The sequence below is a fragment of the Ilyonectria robusta genome, assembly GCF_021365365.1.
Source record: "Ilyonectria robusta strain PMI_751 chromosome Unknown BGZ61scaffold_22, whole genome shotgun sequence".
NCBI classification, from domain to species: Eukaryota; Fungi; Ascomycota; class Sordariomycetes; order Hypocreales; family Nectriaceae; genus Ilyonectria; species Ilyonectria robusta.
The window spans coordinates 382,033-399,583 of record NW_025764456.1 but is presented as its reverse complement, the minus strand read 5'-3'; the positions used below and the strand labels follow the sequence as shown (position 1 = coordinate 399,583).

The following is a 17,551-nucleotide window of genomic DNA, read 5'->3' as shown; positions in this document are numbered from 1 at the left end:
AGAGCACGCGGTCGATGGCCGAGTCATGCGTTCTGAATCGACCTTCAACAAGGGGAAAAGCAGGGGTACATTGGCTTCGTTATCCGGAATTGTGTTATCCAGGCGGGGTTGAAAGTGGAAATGGTAGCTTGGCAAGTAGTCCAATATCTCGCTACTCCATATTAGCTCAGTACTTCGCTTCGTTATCCGGAATCCTTCGTTATCCGGAGTTGTGTTATCCAAGCGGGGTTGAGAATGGAAATGGCAACTTGGCACGTAGCCCGATGTCTCGTCACTAGATCCGTTCAATCATCAGTGGCTGACATCTTCAAACATCTCAGGTTCAGGGAACTGCCGTTCGGCAATCATTGAATTCATTGTGTTCAAAAATCCAACAATATGTTAATTCAGCTCACTACATGCTTGTTGAGAAACAGAGTCTGCACATTACAGAACCCCTTGAGTCCGTTGGCTCCCCATTCGGTACCGAGACCGCTCTCCTTGTGCCCTCCAAACGGCGCCATGGGCGATAGGTCGAAGTGGGTATTGACCCAAACAGTGCCTGCTTGGATCTCCTTGGCAACGCGCTGCGCCTTCTTGATATCATTGCACCATATCGATGCGCCTAGTCCCATCAAGGTATCGTTCGCACGCTCAATCACCTCCTCCTCACTCTTCCAGGAGAGCAGAGGGACGATAGGGCCTGTAATAACAATGGATTAGTGGAGTCCTGAAGCTATGCACACACCCTCCCTGGATGGGTTTTGTAGGAACCCTTGCTTACCGAATGGCTCCTCGACAACGATTCGCGACTTCTCGGGAGGACGGTCGATGATGGTCGGTGTGACGAAGTATCCTGACGACGCTTCAATTTTACCTCCTGTGGCCACCTTCCAGCCTTGCTTTTCAATGTCATCAAAGAACGTCTTGACGCGCTCGTATTGCATGGAATTTTGAAGAGGCCCATGCGAGATACCTTGCTGGGAGCCATCGCCGAGGGTGTAGTTCCTGACGTGCTTGACAAGAGCATCCCTAAACTGCTCATAGATAGACTCATGAACGTAGATGCGCTTCAGGTTCAGACAGATCTAGATTCGCGTCAGCTCACTGTATACCGCCTTGGAATACTATCTTGTTCATAAAGTAAAACATACCTGACCAGAATTCAAAAAGGCAAAGAATGCAACCTGGAAGCATCGTAATCAGCATTGCGCTAAGATGCTCGGGGCCGAAATATATCAAACCTTTTCAGCGACTTTATCAACATCAACATCGGGGAACACGATGGCTGGATCATTGCCACCACTAGTTCAAATGTCAGCCGGCTATCGTTAAAAAGAATGCACACTCGACAGCACATACAGCTCAAGAGTCACTCGTTTCAGCGTCTTGCTCGCACTTTGGAGTACGAGCTTTCCAGTCTGGGTTGAGCCGGTGAAGCTGATCTTGTCAATGCCAGGATGGCTGGTCAACCAGGGACCGAGCCTGTCGTCGCCACTGAGAGACTGCACAACGCCAGGAGGGAAGAACTTCTGGGCTAATTCGACCAGCTTAAGTCCGCAGTATGGAGTAAAGGGGCTATTCTTGGTTAGCAAACAGGTGAGTCGGTTCAAAAAGCGAGATTGAACAAGAAAAGGTGGCTCACGAAGGCTTCACAATGATGACGTTCCCGGTCAACAGAGCTGGCGCAATCTTTCCTGTAGCCAATAGCAAAGGAAAATTCCATGGGATAATTGCTCCAACGACGCCGATGGGAGTGTAGTGGGTGACGACGGTGCGATCTTCAGTGTCCTCGATGACATCCTCCGGGATGGCGATGTTTGCCATGCCGCGGATCCATGCAATAGCAGCATCCGTCTCAGCATCGGCTTGGGGAAGCTGCATTTTCTCACGTTAGAGGCACGAAATATTGCAAGAAGTGGTCTTTTCTCACAGGCTTGCCTTGCTCTGCGACGAGCAGGTCTCTAAACTCAGTCCGCAGCGCGTCTATGGCATCGGCATAAGCCAGAACGGCCTTCCGGCGGTCCTCGTAAGGAACTTTTGACCATGTCTTGAATGCCCGCTTGGCCGCGTCGACGGCCGTGTCCAAGTCTTCCTTGGTGACGACGGGGACCGGCGCCTTGGGCTTGAGGTTGGCGGGGTTGATGCCGTGGCGAGTCTCCTTGGTCGGGTGACTTTTGCCGTCGATGATCTGGATGAAATTGTCTTGGAAATCGAGCGAGGCTGCTGGCTTCGAGCCATTGACTGCTACGGTAGTTGCTGACATGGCCGGATAATCTGGGTGTAGTGGCAAAGCGATGTGAAGAACGAAGCACAAATGTAGCTGGCTGGAATGCGGATACGATGCAAGCTGAAGCAAACAAGAGGACGACCCCCTCCTGCCGGCCTCCCTTGCTTTAAGTTAGGTGATACCTCGCCCTGCACTCGCCCGCAATCATTCCAGTCCCACCCAACTGGTCGAATCACAATCGCTCCGAAGCGAGCGGTCCGACCTCCAAGACACACGCCGTGACACCGTCCTGTTCCGCAGACCCGCAAGTCACGCGTCCGCACTCGCACCAGGCATGACGCAGCTTGACGCTTGAACTATACTTCAACAAGACTAGGCCAACGGAATCCTTTGGAGTTACTCCAGGTCGCCCCGGACCGATGCCCCGAGGTGCAGACACGTGAGGATCGCAGGAAGCTAGACCAGAAGTAGGGTTTGAGATAGTGCGGACCGCCTGGTTGAGTTGACGAGATGGCTGAACGGCACCAGAATGCCAGCGGGGATTGCAACGGAATGGAGGAAGCGAGCAACGGATGGACCTCAGATAGATCATCAGGATCAAAGTTTCTGAGGTTCATCTCCTTCAGTTAATTCCTAAAGAAGTACCTATAGCGGTCCGTACACGCCGCTACGGTCGACGCTCCGTGGCATGCCCTATGCCATTAGATGTCTGAGTGCTACGTCAAGTCCGTTGAGCTATCTGCGACAAGATATAAGGTCGATTGATGAAGCCAAGTCCTAATTATCCGTCACTCGCTTGATGAGTGCCTTATACGCCTCTGCTCTTGCGAAACCTCATTACCACGCGAACGATCATGGACATGGCCAAGCCCATCGAATTCCAGAACGGCCACGTCGATCCAGAAATGGGTCACGTCAATGCCCTGGAGACGGTCCGCACTGCTGGCAGCATCGCCATGACCCCGGAGCTGTTCGAGAAGCTGTATCTTTCCCCTCCTAATGCGGTCAAGGGCGAGCTGAGGAAGACCTTTGGCAACCCGACCCCATTGTCCGTCTACTCTTCCCCGAAACTAGCTTTAGCTACTGGCTAACTCAAATCCAAAGAGCCCTGGTTGGATTCTTGCTGTCTTTGATGCCCTTGTCGTGCGATTTAATGGGTTGGCGGGGCGCCGGCTTATTCGGCGCAGCAACCATGTAAGCCCTTCTTTGTGTCTGTCGCTGTAAGGATGCCTGGTGACCTTTCTTGTTTCTAGTGCCGTTTACTTCTTCATGGGTGGTGTCCTTATGCTCCTGAGCGGCATCATGGAGTGGGTTCTTGGCAACAGCTTCCCTTCTATTGTTTTCTGCAGCTTCGGGTGCTTCTGGCTGGCCTTTGGAGGCACATTAAACCCATCATTCGCTGCATTCTCATCATACGCACCGGCAGATGCCAAGTCCCCTGCCGAGGGCATGGCGACTCGAGGGTTCAATGCTAGCTTAGGTGAGGCGCCTCTACGGATCGAGCGTGCACGCCATGTTGACGAAATCCCACAGGCTTCTGGCTGGTGTTTATGGGCTTGCTGGCCGTCGTGTACCTTATATGCGCCTTGCGGACTAATGTGGTCTTCGTCATCATCTTCTTCACCTTGATTCCCGCATTTGCTCTTCTCACGGGAGCATTTTGGGTCTTGGCCGAAGATTACACCGGAAACGCAGACCTTGCCAACAAGCTTTTCGTAGTACGTTGGCTCATTCTCAATTGCTTCAGTGTCTTCGTGATTGTGACTGACATATGAATAGGCCGCGGGTGCTATTCTTTTTTGTACCTGCGCGGCGGGCTGGTATATTCTCGTCGCTATTATGTTTGAGATTGTTGACTTCCCAATTCAGCTCCCTGTGGGCGATCTGTCAAGCGTCATTCAGGGGAGGAGCGGTCGCATCATACATCCGTGAAGATGGACGTAATGTGGATGGACTACTGGACAGCGTGGCAATTGAAATGCGATACGTCTCTTTTGTATTTCGCGACGCGCACCCATTTTAGCCCTCGGGGTTCTGGAAAAAGTGCGAAAAAGAAGCTAGCTGTAGGACGCGGTTTGCGATTTAAAATTAGGACAATAATAAACGCTTGGTTTCATGTTAATCGCACATCCGACTCCCGATGCCGCAGTGCTACGAACAATTTATGCCGTACGAGCTCATGCCGGAACGGGTCCCCGACAGGCCACTAGAAGCAGGCAGATCAAACGCATTCCCAGGAGCCAGATCCATGTCAAAGTCGAGGAAAGATGGTGGGGATATATTTACAGAAATGGATGTGTCGCCTGGTTCCGCTGCCCCCGAACTACAACACATGGCGCCGTAGTCGACCATTGTCCAAAGGGCTGCCTCCAGCTCGGCGTCTATCTCGAATGACGTCTGCGGATCAAGCATATTATTAAAAGCCTGAGCGTGCGATTCGAAAGAAAGGAGTTGCGTGTGCTGTTGGATTCAATTAGTATAATCTCCAATTGCCGGACAGGATGGAGATTGAAGCAATCAGAGCTTACCATCTTTGACGCATGGCTCCAAAATTTACCCATGCTTTTGAGTATCCGCAGAGCTTGCTGGCCAGCTTCAACGAGTTCTGGCTCTGGAGAATTTCCTCTTTCTTGTTGGGCGTGAATGAAGAGTGAAAGCAGGCTGCCAGCTAGACACGTGGAATAGGCGTAGAACGACGCCTCGACGTGGCAACCCGCTGCTTGCGCCTGGTCCAGCCACGACGGCACTTTTCGAGCATGTTCGCAGCACGTCTCAAATGTTCGTGTAAGGAAGCTCGGAGGGGCTTTGGCTTTGAGCTTCTGAAGCCGCAAGGTCAACAGGAAGGGGTGGTTCAACAGACAGTGGCAAAGATGGAAAACCACGCGGGCGAAGATGGCATGTCCTATGGTTTGGTGGTCCAGTGATCCATCGGGTAGTCTGCTGTTGGCGATTATGTCGGCAACTGAAAGATCGTCGACTTGTAAATGCTGCTCGATTAGGAGCAGGAACGAGGTGATGGCTGCAAACTCGGATCGAGAATCCCAGGGTCGGACGTAATCTGTCTCGCGCTCGTGGAGGACATAGCGGGCACAGCGACCCAACGCCGAGGCAACAAGAATAGCTAGAGTAAAGTGTCCCCGGATTTCCCCTAGATCTGCGTTCCAGTTCAAAAGCTGGTGTAGCGTGGCTGTTTGTTTCCAGGTGCCAGTCCGGAAGACGTCTTCTTCGCAGGGGAGCTGGACGTGGCAGTCTTCATCGGCAATCGCTGGGGGGCGGGCTTTGCCGCAGGAGACGAGCTTGTCGAGAAGATAGACGGACCAAAATACTCTTCTTCTCTCTTCTTGTTCGACGATGGGGAGCAAAGGGCTAGGCTCCTTCATCAGCTGCAGGTCTTGTGCAATTCTCACTGCGAGGCCGATCTTGAGCCATCCAGAACTCGTCCGACCAGCTTACAGAGGTTAGTACGATTCTTAGGCTTGTGGTGGGATCAGATAAAAAGCACCTGTAAAGTCAACGATTGCTAAAATGTTGGTTGTCTGCGCGACGTAGAGATTGGGGCAATTTTCGACCGTCAAATGGTCGTTCAGGACCGCGAGCCAGGCTTCTCTTGCGTACGCTTCCATTGCTTCATGTGTGCGCCCTTGGAAATATTCGTGATTGGAAAACCTCACTGAAGACGCCAGCACGGCCAACACGAGGCACTTTGGGAGAAGGCCGAAACTGCGTAGCTGTTGGAATCGCTCCTCTTGAAAATATGAGTAGGGTTGGTTGTGCGAGTGGACGAAGTAGGCATCGACAAGGTGTTGGACGACGGGCTCCGGTGGCATGGTGCTGAACACACTGGTGACAATGTTAGCAGACGCTGGAAGGTGAAGAGCTTCACATACGCATTATTCGACTCGGCGAGATCTGGAGGGGAAGGGTTGGAGTCTGAAAGGCGGCGCTGGGTCTCTGAGCCAAAGTCTTGGCCCGTCATGCGACGTGGTTGAGACGGAGAGAGAGGCTCCTCGAACTGTTGATCAAGACATTGGCGGCTAATGCTATGAAGAAGCGGCGGCGAGATTAGCAGGTTGTAAGCATCGTGATGGAGGAGTGGAATTGCTAATCACCTGGGATCTTGCGATGCTTGGTCGCTCAACCGCGCCAATTGAGCCTCGACGGTGCTGAGGCGCCGCAACAGGTCCATCTGCGACAGGCACGATTAGCATCCACAGGTTATTAGAAGGAAATGTTCATACGTCGCCGAAGCCGGGCGGGAAGCTGGCCAGAGAGTTGGCGAGCGGGTTCCCAGCCATGGCGGCCATGGTGGAGGAGTACGATTCGTAGTGGCACGAGCGATTGACGCGCGTGCAATTGACACAGCGCGGGCGATCGCCGGAACACTTGGTCTTGCGCTGGCTAGAAGGAGGAGGAATGAGTGAGCATGGATGGCAAGAAGCAGAAGGGAGGGCGCATTGGAGACGAAGGACAGGACTGGACTACGAGGAAAACATGTACTGACCGGCATCGCGAACAGGCCTGTCGAATGCGCCGGATGCCTCCGGCCGACGGATGCTGCGACCTGCTGGGCGGGCTGGACTCCGGGCCCGCGGACGACGGCATTGCTTGGAAGCGTATCGACGTCATGTGCTGCGGAATTGACGATATCGGGGGGTTGCGTTGCGAGGGAAAGCAACCAAAAGTTGGGTAAACACCAAAGCGAAGGGATCGAGACCAGGCGGGAGACCCAACGAGGAGGGACACCGAGAAGCGGGGTTCAGTGCAGACCTCCCTTGGTCCAGTGAAGCCATCCCTCATAAACCTGGTGAATGCTGGGGTAGACAGACCAGCTTTAGGCTACTTCAGGCTAGCTACGTCGTCATGCGTGCTCCAGTCTTAGTCTCAAGCGTCTCTCGCTTTGCAGCTTGCGGGGTTGGCAGTCCGGGGCATGCGGAGACGATGGAGAAACGGGGCAAACGAGCAGAGCGGCGGCTTGTTTAGGTCAAGCGTGTTCTTGTGTTCAGTGGGAGATCGCCATCTGGATAACCGAGGCCGTGTGTGCATCTACGTGAGGGCATTGGCATTCGCCTCGAGATTGGCTTCATTGGGAGAGTTGGTTGCGGGAAATACGTCGAGGGCATACAGCGATGAGTCCGCCATAGCTCCGTTGTCATGGATGGCAAAAGAACAGTAGAGATTCAATTGATCAACCATTGACAGTGCCAGCCAAAGAGTCGTGATACTCTAACAGCCATGATTATTTCGTTGACTGAAACGTTTACCTTGGAGCTGGAGCTCTAGATATCGAGCTCCCCGGACGAACCGTCGGAGAGCGGACCGGCGCTGTTCCTCATTGAACGCCTTCTCCCTATTAGTACACCATGCCCCTTCGGTAACAATCATCCCATTCGCGTGGGGTAACGCTTTGAGTCCTGTAATTGGTTCTCCATGCCGATCCCGCGAGCATCGCACGGAGAGCGGACCGGAGTATCTATAGTAATAGCCCTGCTTCCGCCTCCACTGAGACGATATGAGCACACTTATCATCACTTTCCTTCACCCAGCATGGCTTGCTGCTACATCGCGGCTTTCTGCGTCGGGCAGCTGGTCAAAGCATGTCAATTCCTCGACCTGGACAAGACGATTCGGTACAACGACGACGACGATGAAGCGCTCGAGTTCTCGGACGGAATCACGGCGGCGGAGCGGATGGAATCTCGGGGCGAGCGGCAATCAACATCAACATCAGTCCTGGTTCTTTCGCTGTCGGGAATGACTTGCTCCGCGTGTTCCAACTCTGTCGAGTCGGTGCTGAACAGCCATCCAGACGTCGACAAGGCGCGAATATCCCCGACGCTGCAGCAGGCCACCGTCATCGGGAAGACGCCAACTCTCGACAAGGAGTCCATAAAAAGAGCTGTGGAAGATCTGGGGTATGGTGTAGAGTTGGGACCGCGCTCGCCGCAGGAGATCATCGGCGTGCTCAAGTCGAAAGAGGACGTTGCCCGACTACAGTCCAGCTTCTCTCAGCTCTCTCGCGGTGCCCTTGCCATTCAAATCGCCACCTTTCCGCTGTCTAGACTTGGTCGGAGCTGGATCTCTGTGGGTATCCTGGGCATAGTACACTGCTTTTGCCTCTCGTTGGCCCTGTTTGCGCAGTATCGCTACATCGGCTGGATTCATGCAGATGGATGGAAGTGGATTCGCCGAGGTGCTGGGCAACCCAACATGAACACGCTGATTTCTTCTTCCATCCTCTTGGGTTTATTATCGTCCGTCATCGACTTACTTGCTCGAGGCGCTTTGAAGGCCACCCCATACTACAGCACAACCATAGGCCTTGCTCTGGTCGTGGTTGCCGGTAGATATCTGGATACCATGTCTCGCCGAAGTGCGTCAGAAGATCTAATCAAGGTATATAAACCGCTCCTGGACACCCAGTTTACAAAGATTCATCCAACGGGACAAGTAAGTCAGCTGTCTGGTCGTTTCTGCACTATTAGTCCAACTGAACATTGATAGCTCGTACCCTCAACGTTCCTACGACCTGGCGACCAAATAATCATCACGCCCTTTTCAGTCATCCCTTGTGATTGCTATGTCACCATGGGCTCGTCGTCAGTCAACCAAGCCATCGTCACGGGCGAGTCTATGCCGGTGAAGAAGGCAGCTGGAGATTTCCTACTTGGCGGCACTCGAAATCTCGGTAAAGAGTTGGTATGTACCGTTCACAAGGAGCAAGGACACTCATTCTACGCTCAACTAGTCAATAGTGCCGTCGAGGCGTCTGGATCCAAGACTCAAGAACACCAAAGTTTAGACACCATCATCGAGTACTTTGTCCTGGGCGTCATTTTACTCTCCATTTTTGCCCCGGCAGCTGACCGTTACCGGTCCATTGGATCCATCTCTGCCTATGCATCGTTCCGCCTTGCCGTTGAACGGTCCATGGCAATTTTGACATGCGCATGCCCTTGCGCGCTGGGATTGGCGATACCGTCCGCCACTGTCGCGGCAATAAGTAAGAGCTACGGCGGCTAAGGCTAGGCTCCACGTGAAGTCGCAATGTTTCTAACATGTGCACCAGATGCTGCGAGTCAAAAGGGCATTATGATATCCGGCGGTTTCCCCACGATTCAAAAACTTTGGGACATGGAGACGGTTGTTTTCGACAAGACGGGAACGTTGACGCGTGCAACACTCGAAGTTTGCAATTTGACAACATCGAATGACTGGTCCAGCAAAAACACCGACTTGTGGACCTATGTGTGCGCGGTCGAGGAGCAGAGTGTCACCACGCATCCCATCAGCAGAGCCATATTCTCCGCTGGAGTCAAGTATATGGAGGCTCCGTGGCCCGTCACCAAGTCCTTCACACAGACTCGAAAAATGGCATACGAGTCTGGAAAAGGCGTGTCGGGTGAGGTGATGATACAACAGCAACCTTGGCGACATGTCATCGTTGGCAGCTTGCGCTACTTACGGTCGAGTGACGTTGATGGGCTTCCTGACGACCCTCGACACCAGGATCTGGGGGTGATTGTAGTTTACGTTGGTATTGACGGCGTATATGCCGGAAGTTTACTCATTACGGTACGGGATAGAACTAAGGTGACTACAAAGCTGTTGCTGACAATAACAGGACACAATTAGAGACGATGCAAGGTCAACAATTGTGCGGCTAAAATCGATGAAATACGATTGCAAACTGGTAAGTTCCTGATGCTCTTTTGGTTCTAAGCCAAAACTTACACGCGCGTAGCTCACTGGTGATGTTCCTCAATCCGCGCATCGAGTCTGCGAGGTTGTCGGGATCCCCTTGCTTGCATCGGAAGCGACACCTCACGACAAGTTGAACCTCGTCAAGTCTCTCCAAGACGACGGAAATGTAGTCGCCATGGTAAGGCTGCGATTTTGAATCACTCAAGCGGCATCGAGGCGATACTAATGACTCCGTGAAGGTTGGAGATGGACTGAACGATGCCCCCAGCTTGGCGGCAGCCGACGTCGGCATCGCGTTATATCACGAAGCGGCGTCACCTACAGCTGGTGCATCTGTTATGATTCTCAACTCTCGTTTGGAATCAATCCTGGTATTACTCGAGATTGTGCGGCAAACTGTGCAGCAGGTCCGAGTCAACCTGCTGTGGGTATTCGGATACAACCTTTTTGCCCTGAGCATGGCAATTGGCCTCATTCAACCCTTTGGGGTGGTTCTAACTCCGTAAGTGATACACATGTAGCTGCAAAAAGGACATGAAACTAATGCTGTGCTGGGCCAGGCCATTAGCAGCGACTCTCATGTCGTGCTCATCCATGGTTATTACCCTTAACAGTCTCAGGTTGCGAAGTAAACTAGCCGCTTTGGATAGCTAGGCAAAATCACATTAACTGGGAATTATGAGAACGTATGTGACATTGTAGAAGGCATGGGCTTGCAATTTTGCTATGGCTGTCCACGACACTACTTTAATCAGGCGTTTGCCAAACTCATCAAGGGCGTATCATGTTCCGCAGGTGTTTGTTTCATCAAAAGTTGGGGGAAATACAAGGAGGCGCTACAGCCCCTGTTGGCCCTGGACAGTGCATTTACTGATAAATAAGCCCGATCCCACGACTCCTCCTCCAACGTGCACCAACATTTCCAAGCCCATCTATGGCTGTCACACCGTCACCATCATCATGCCTCCAAAGCGTCGCCATCGCCTTTCCCATCTCTTTTCCAAACTTGACATTGGCGAGGGTCTCATCATTCGCAGGCGAGAGCCTACGCCTCGGGATCCTACGCCTCTAGACCCTACGCGGCCGTCTATAGCCCAGTTGCCCGAGCACATCGTGCGACGCATCCTTGCATGGCTTCATGATGTGCGCCCAGACACTGTCCGCACCGTAGCGTCGCTGAGTACGTCCTTGTACCAACTGGCTCGCTCAGTGCAGCACACCGAAGTGCATGTCGACCTGGACAAGAGCCGATACGTCCTCGACCGCCTTGATCTCATCCAACGCCTCGACCAACTCACCGCTGTTCGGATCCTTCGGGTGAATGGGCGCGGGTGCAATAACGGTCAGGAGGGAGATGGAAGCACCCAGATCCTGGCCCGTCTCGCTGCACTGCTACCCAGCATGACAGGACTGCGCCACCTGCATTGGCATGTTGGCTCGACGATAAGACTCCCGTGGAGCGATGCTCTAAAAAGAACAGCTGTGCCTATACCTGCAGCCATCTTAGCAGCACTACCAAGAGAGTCGCGTCTGCACGCCGCCGTCTTCTGCACCGAGACGCGAGAGGAGCACATCCTGGCGGCACATCTCCAGGTACGCACGTTTTTGCAGCGGCTTGCAGCATGTCAGAACCTCTGCACCCTTGATATTCAAATCACCTTCATCGAGGAGGAGCACTGCCTCCGCACTATGCGCGAGCTGAAGAAGGTGCTGCTATCCTGTCCCAACCTCACCCGACTGCCCCGTATCGACGTTTGGTATCCCCGTGGAGGCTGTTTCGCGTACGGGCCTCCGATGGGAGGCGGTCTGTACTGTGGCCTCGGCTTCTCCAACGGTGAGAGACCGCAGCCTCTGACAGTCTTGGGCGTTGATTATTATCCCTGGGGCATAGAGGGAGTCCCGAGCTACCAAGGTTATCCTGCCGGTTCCTCAAAATATGAATGGGACTACTGGATTGATTGCTTCGATTGGTCCCGTCTGGAGCGATTGCATGACATTCGCTCCCATCTGACACTCCGCATTGCATCCAAATTAACCAATCTTCGAGAGCTCGTACTCGAGGAACAAGCCTGCCCTCTCGAAGCCGAGTTTGAAGACGACATCACCGCACCGCTAGAGCTCATAAGTCTTGCAGGCTGGCATCACGTCAACCGCAAACCAGAGTTCTTCAGCCGGTTCGGTGCAACTCTACGAGAACTCAAGTTGCATGGACCCGAGCCAAGATGGGAAAGTGAGAACCACGCTTATATAACTGTCGCTGACCTCGTCCACCTCTCCAAGAGCCTGCTCCTTCTCGAGCATCTACGTCTTGATATCCTCCGAGACGAAGAGACGCAGGATTGGCCGTACAAAGCACTAGACGCCATTGCAACCTTCCCCAATCTACGAACTGTCGAGCTGTGGTTTCCTCTAGGCCGGGCAGCACCAGCACCAAAACCACAACTCACTGTCTCGTCGGTGCCGTGTCTCTTACGCTACCTACACGAGCGCAACAAAAACATCATGCGTGCGACGCTCCATTCGGGAGACCCATCGCCCCCGGGCGGATTTGCAGTAGCCATTCTTCCTTCGAACGCATGGGCATGGGACATGCACAGCACTATTAGTTTTGTATGTGTAATGGTCTACGATAGTGATCGTCCCAACGAGCAAAGTGGCAGTGTCGACGTTTGGTGTCCGGAACTGAGCATAGAAATGAACGACAAGTTGCACCAGTTGGCCCAACAGACAGACCGGAAGCACACAAATGCCAAAAAGCTTGATGAAGCCGAGTTACGTCTCAGGGTGGCTCTAGATGGACCGCTCAATGCCGAAAATTGGGGGGCTTGGAAACAAGTCCAGATGCGCGAGAGCTGGGAACGCGAAAAGAAGCAACAACGGCGCGCGGCGATGAACAAGTTTATTCCATCATTGAAGCGTATGTTGGAGCGATAGAATATATTACATGCAACAGTGGCCTACGGATGGTTTGATCATGTTTCCGTAAGTCTCAAAGGCCGCGTTTGCTGGATCCATCGTAGCAACGTTTCCTGTGACAGGAACAATCTTTCCTGCTAGGTCTGGGAGGACTTTCGATGCATATCCATCCGCAGTGTACATTTATGTCGAGCATTGGGTACTGTGCCCTGCATTCTCATTCATAAGATATCAACAGCCTTTATCTGTACCAGATACATATGCTCATGCAAGCATCGACCTGGACGATTTCTACACATGGAACCCGTCTCGTTGATATAGTTATCGCCTTGTCTGCCCTAGCCCAGTTGGCTGAGTTTGTCGGAACGTAGCGATGGCGGCAGCGCGGCGAGGAGAGATACAAGATCATCTAAGTGCACAAGAACCTGAGATAGTCAGGAGTGTCGGAGGTGCGGCCAGGTATCTATGGGGAAAATGGTCCGTAGAGCAAGAAACTATTCATCAAGATCGTCGTAATAGTGAAGCTTCTTGGTGCCTGCATCTGCAATACCCATGCTGCTGCGCAAGCAAAACACTGCAGGTCCTTTGCCTGGGCCAATGCATCGTTCAGATATCCCCTGCAGTAGGATACCTACCCCTCATGCTCAAGAAGGCCAGTGAAAAGATCTCGGCTGATATATAGAATGTCAGGCAGCTTTAGTAAGGTTGCCAGGTTCTCATACTCAGGGCACTGCTGGCCGAATATATGAAGATTCACCCCAGTTCCTATCCGGTTACCGCCGATAATGAGCCCTGTAATGTTGTAGAGCCGTTAGTCTGAGTCGTAGCAGGCAAGGCGTTGGTTTTGTTCAGCCCCGTTGGGCACCAATTGGTGCCCAACGCGGATCACAAAACTTCATAGGCATTGCGTTGCACAGCCTCTCGATATTTGGATGACTGTGACAATGGAAGCCTGGCAATCCAGTTATATGATCGCTTTCAGTCAGCCCACGTCCGTAAGAACTTGAGGACCCATTGCGCTGCCGCTGGCTAACAACGGAAAACTACTGGCCCGTCGTCTTCTTTCACATCAATCTTTTAGTTTTTCGTATTTTAAATAGATCTTACACAACCCCTTTGTCTCAATCCTCGTCATAACTTGGCAGTTGACGAGGCCACACAAATTCCTCCCCATTTTGAACAAACTGACTCAAAAATCTGTCTACTTGTCCGTCTAGATGCAACATGAGGCCTTTCGTCCGCCTCGCAATTTTCTCAGTGTCTGGTCCGTAGTCACTGGTCTGGCCTGGGGAGGCCCTGTCTTCATCGTCGATTCCGTCGTCGACGTATCGGTATTGCGGGTAAGCATCGTTCGCTTTGTCGGGCCATTCAAAGGGCAGAAACTCTTCAATTGCCACCCACCACGCAACCCAGGAAGTCTCGAATTTGTCCTCGTGGTTGTCTAGAAGCTCGAGATAGAGGTCGACATAAGCATCGAGGATGACTTTGAGCTCACGGTCCTCTTCCTGAACCTCTAGGCGCTCTTCCAAAAGCAATGGCCTTCCACGAATGCTACGGTTGCAGCAGGTGTGTCCCATACCAAGTCGGTCGAAGATCTCTAGTCGGCAAACATCTGTGAAATTTTGCTTTTTAAGATTGAGTCCAGAGAGGCTGTAACGTGGCAAATGGCAGAGCCAGCGTCGGCGTCGAATCAGCCCACCTCTCTGAGGAGCTCCGTTTGGCTTTAGTCCACTCCGCAGGGTCAATCCCGTAGGAGAACAACCGTTAGAGCTACACCAACAATTGCAGCTATCTGTGAGCGCAAGGCCACACATTTTCTGAACTTGCTTGAAGATATCGAACACGGGGGATGTTGAGTCCCATATGCGTGATGTGAGAACATTCCCATGAAGATAAGAAAAGAGATGAAGCGAGTTTGGAAAATCCCGGAAAGGCCGTCGTGGATTGGCCCCTTTATTGAGGTACCACTGGATCAGACGACAATGCTCAGCATCGAGGGGAGCAAAGACAGGAAATGCCCTCTGCAACGGCGTGGCTCCGGATTCTCCAGGGGTATCAATGTCGTGAAAACCAGCAGTGTAGAGGCTCTCTGCTAGTCCAAGTGTCATTCTTCCATAATCGTAAATGGTGACCAGTTCACCAGGCCATAGTCTATCCGGAACATCGATTGCATTCTTCTCGAGAGAGTTGAAGATTGCGGTTGCGTAGTAGTCGGGAACCTGTCCATTTTCCGCCTTCCAGCCGCCTAACAGCCGGTGCAGTGATGAACTCGACAAACTCTCTATGGCAAGCTGATATAATTCTCGCCTCCTAACGGCAATCGCGCGTACCAGAAGGGAGAGAATCTTAGGTGGAGAACCAGTCTCTAGGGCGTGTCCCAGCAAGCTGTAGCCATCACTATCTTGCGTTTGACGGATAAACAAGGCGCAGCCGTTGTCGAGCAGCAGCTCAAGGCTCGACTCGTCTTGTTGCATTATTGCAACCTGAACGGCCTCTGTAAGATCTACCCCGGCGTCAATAAGTAGCTGGAGCCCTCTCGGCCATCCGACAGCAAGTGTCAAAATAGGAGGATTTGAGCTCTCGAGATTCGAAGCGCCAAGATCGAGGACCTTGCGAAGCTCTTCCTCTGATCTATTGATGACAGCCGCTTGGACTGAAGTGTGGTTTTCATCTAAGTGTCTAAGCGTCAGCGGATGATATGGCTTTGCAAAATGAAAATGGGCCTGTTTACCTAGGAGAAGGGCTGGTTGATGAAGAAAAAGTCCAGCAGAACCTGGGTGATGAAGAATCGGGCTCGTGAGATCAGAAACATCACAGCCATATTTGACGAGAATTCGGTCCAACCTTAATTGGGAAATACAGCGAGCTGAAAAGTAACAAGTTCTGAGGTATTTAGCCAGTAGGCCGAGCGGAGAGCCCTTGAACAAAGACTCGTAACCCATCCTGTTTGCAGAGTCAGAGCTGGCAAACGCACAGTCATTTCTAGGAAATCATACTTGCTTCCTGTGGCATTGGGGTCTGCACCGCCACGGATGAGAAGCTCAACCAAGAGATCGAGAACGCGATGCAAGCTCTCCTGGGCAGGAAGAATAAACATTGACAATTGAACAACCTCCTAAAAGCATGAATGAGTCAGAATAGCTTGCCTATCAAGAACCTTTGTGACCGCATAACTTAACATGCAAAAGAGTAAATCCTTGGAAGTCTTGGTCTGCTGGTGAGGCCTGCCCACACTCGAAGGTGAGGATGAGCCGATCTAGCAAGTGTTGAATGATAGATTGTGCTGCATTATCAAAATATACGTTCTTTTCAAACCACATGAAGTCCTCAAAAATATCGTCATCGGGCTCCATTAGTATCCAATTCTGTGACGTCATCCATGTTTGTGGTATGGTGTCAGTAATAAAGGTGCATTTCGGGTCTTGAGGGAATCTCGTCCCCGGAGAAATTGGATTCCTGATTTTCCAAAGAGCAAGACGAGCTTCGTCGATGGCAACGAAAGCGGGAGATTTGGATCTATCAACAACGTTGTGAGGTGAGATTCTCGTGCCCATAGAGAAGGAAGCCCGCCCGAGCTTCATGTTGAGCACGAATTGGAGCCTGGGATTCATCGTACGCGCGCCGAATGACAAAGTGGTGTGTTCCTGTTTAAGAGGACACTTGTTCGAGGGGACGCGAGATTGAGATAAGAACAATTGGAAGCCGTATAGTGAGAAGACTATGTCGTTTCTCACAGGTCGGCATGTGCAAACTAAGGTCGTCGGTATTTGCCATTGATTTAATTCAAAAGGCCGTAGCTCTCGACAATGACCAGTGCCGGGTTGTGGAAATGGTGATGGAACATGTCGGGTAGACTCTGCAATCATGGAGCACTACAAAAATGTCAGTTTATCTCTAGCACAAAAGTCTAGGGGGCAAACTTGTTCAGAAAGCGAAGCCAGTGTTGACTGAAGTAGAAGCTGTGAAGCAGCGACCTGAGACCTAAGATCATAAGCATATGTGACTGGAGCTCGAATGTGGAAATAGGAGATATACATCTGATCTCCTAGTTTAGAGGCAGTGTGTTGTTGATACCAGAGCTGCAGAGAGCACTTGAGAGACTCTATCCTTCGGGATTTTTCCATGATGACCGACTGCTTCTTCATGCTCACTATCGTGACCCAAGCCCGTTTGACGGCATTTTTCTGAGCGCTAGAGAGTCTCTCTAGTAAGTCTGCCAGCTCGGTGGCTTCAGCGATAGCATCGTCTAGAATCGTAGTGACGTGGACATTTCCTATTGTCTCTGGAGGCGGAGAAGAGGAAAGATTTAGGTCTAAGGTGATGAGTTGTAGTAAGCCGATGAACTGTTGGGTAGTTCGCTTAAGTGTTTCGATTTCATCCGGCACGTTCTTGAGATCCCGATAAAGCTGGGAGGATGCTAGGATGATACGACCACTTATGTCGACCAGCTGGACAATGCCGGCTGCAATGCCCAGAGCTTCTGCCATGATGCAACCTAGGATGGATGATACCAGACTGTCAACCAAATTTAAGGAGGACTTAAAGGAAGCATTGAAGACCTCGGTGAAGAAGACAGAATGGAGAATGTAGGAAGAGGGAACATAGGAAGAGGGAATAATATCTCAAGTTCTTAAAGAGGTGGCACCCAGCCCCGCTGCAGCTGTATGCATATCGCTGCACGTGATGTACGCCTCGACTTGAAGATGCAATTTTATTCGTCGCCGA

General features: G+C 51.9%; 6 protein-coding genes across 6 annotated transcripts; 3 read left to right on the top strand and 3 right to left on the bottom strand.

Annotated features, from left to right (window-relative positions):
* Nucleotides 1-323: 323 nt before the first annotated feature.
* BGZ61DRAFT_398310 (aldehyde dehydrogenase domain-containing protein) lies at nt 324-2,324 on the bottom strand. Its single transcript, XM_046242990.1, has 7 exons — nt 1,913-2,324; nt 1,625-1,857; nt 1,342-1,557; nt 1,224-1,284; nt 1,134-1,166; nt 764-1,067; nt 324-682 (listed from the first exon to the last, which is right to left on the bottom strand). Exons 1-7 carry the CDS (start codon nt 2,243-2,245, stop codon nt 387-389), a joined length of 1,476 nt encoding a protein of 491 aa, XP_046099280.1. The 5' UTR covers nt 2,246-2,324; the 3' UTR covers nt 324-386.
* Nucleotides 2,325-2,813: 489 nt separating this feature from the next.
* On the top strand, nt 2,814-4,266 carry BGZ61DRAFT_428131 (GPR1/FUN34/yaaH family-domain-containing protein). The gene is made up of 5 exons (XM_046243734.1): nt 2,814-3,257; nt 3,314-3,403; nt 3,463-3,689; nt 3,743-3,927; nt 3,989-4,266. Exons 1-5 carry the CDS (start codon nt 3,064-3,066, stop codon nt 4,139-4,141), a joined length of 849 nt encoding a protein of 282 aa, XP_046099279.1. The 5' UTR covers nt 2,814-3,063; the 3' UTR covers nt 4,142-4,266.
* Nucleotides 4,267-4,360: 94 nt separating this feature from the next.
* Nucleotides 4,361-6,036, bottom strand: BGZ61DRAFT_497475 (fungal-specific transcription factor domain-containing protein; the record flags this gene model as incomplete). The annotated part of the gene is made up of 3 exons (XM_046251159.1): nt 4,361-4,669; nt 4,738-5,657; nt 5,712-6,036. 3 exons carry the CDS (start codon nt 6,034-6,036, stop codon nt 4,361-4,363), a joined length of 1,554 nt encoding a protein of 517 aa, XP_046099278.1.
* A 1,717-nt stretch (nt 6,037-7,753) lies between these two features.
* BGZ61DRAFT_591782 (uncharacterized protein) lies at nt 7,754-10,564 on the top strand (the record flags this gene model as incomplete). Its single annotated transcript, XM_046256699.1, has 7 exons — nt 7,754-8,656; nt 8,711-9,209; nt 9,276-9,781; nt 9,831-9,899; nt 9,951-10,088; nt 10,150-10,412; nt 10,471-10,564. The coding sequence occupies 7 exons, from the start codon at nt 7,754-7,756 to the stop codon at nt 10,562-10,564; spliced, it is 2,472 nt and encodes an 823-aa protein (XP_046099277.1).
* Nucleotides 10,565-10,870: 306 nt separating this feature from the next.
* On the top strand, nt 10,871-12,844 carry BGZ61DRAFT_536937 (uncharacterized protein; the record flags this gene model as incomplete). The annotated part of the gene is made up of 1 exon (XM_046254474.1): nt 10,871-12,844. The coding sequence occupies one exon, from the start codon at nt 10,871-10,873 to the stop codon at nt 12,842-12,844; it is 1,974 nt and encodes a 657-aa protein (XP_046099276.1).
* A 1,068-nt stretch (nt 12,845-13,912) lies between these two features.
* Nucleotides 13,913-17,313, bottom strand: BGZ61DRAFT_398302 (uncharacterized protein; the record flags this gene model as incomplete). Its single annotated transcript, XM_046242989.1, has 5 exons — nt 13,913-15,497; nt 15,558-15,769; nt 15,823-15,941; nt 16,006-16,680; nt 16,831-17,313. 5 exons carry the CDS (start codon nt 17,311-17,313, stop codon nt 13,948-13,950), a joined length of 3,039 nt encoding a protein of 1,012 aa, XP_046099275.1. The 3' UTR covers nt 13,913-13,947.
* Nucleotides 17,314-17,551: the final 238 nt, after the last annotated feature.

Coding starts and splice junctions, on each gene's coding strand:
- BGZ61DRAFT_398310 (XM_046242990.1), bottom strand. CDS start 2,245: ATGTCAGCAACTACCGTAGCAGTCAATGGCTCGAAGCCAGCAGCCTCG. Junction 1,858..1,912: donor TCGCAGAGCAAGGCAAGCCT/GTGAGAAAAGAC, acceptor GAGAAAATGCAG/CTTCCCCAAGCCGATGCTGA. Junction 1,285..1,341: donor AAACGAGTGACTCTTGAGCT/GTATGTGCTGTC, acceptor CATTTGAACTAG/TGGTGGCAATGATCCAGCCA.
- BGZ61DRAFT_428131 (XM_046243734.1), top strand. CDS start 3,064: ATGGACATGGCCAAGCCCATCGAATTCCAGAACGGCCACGTCGATCCA. Junction 3,258..3,313: donor TTTGGCAACCCGACCCCATT/GTCCGTCTACTC, acceptor TCAAATCCAAAG/AGCCCTGGTTGGATTCTTGC. Junction 3,690..3,742: donor AGGGTTCAATGCTAGCTTAG/GTGAGGCGCCTC, acceptor GAAATCCCACAG/GCTTCTGGCTGGTGTTTATG.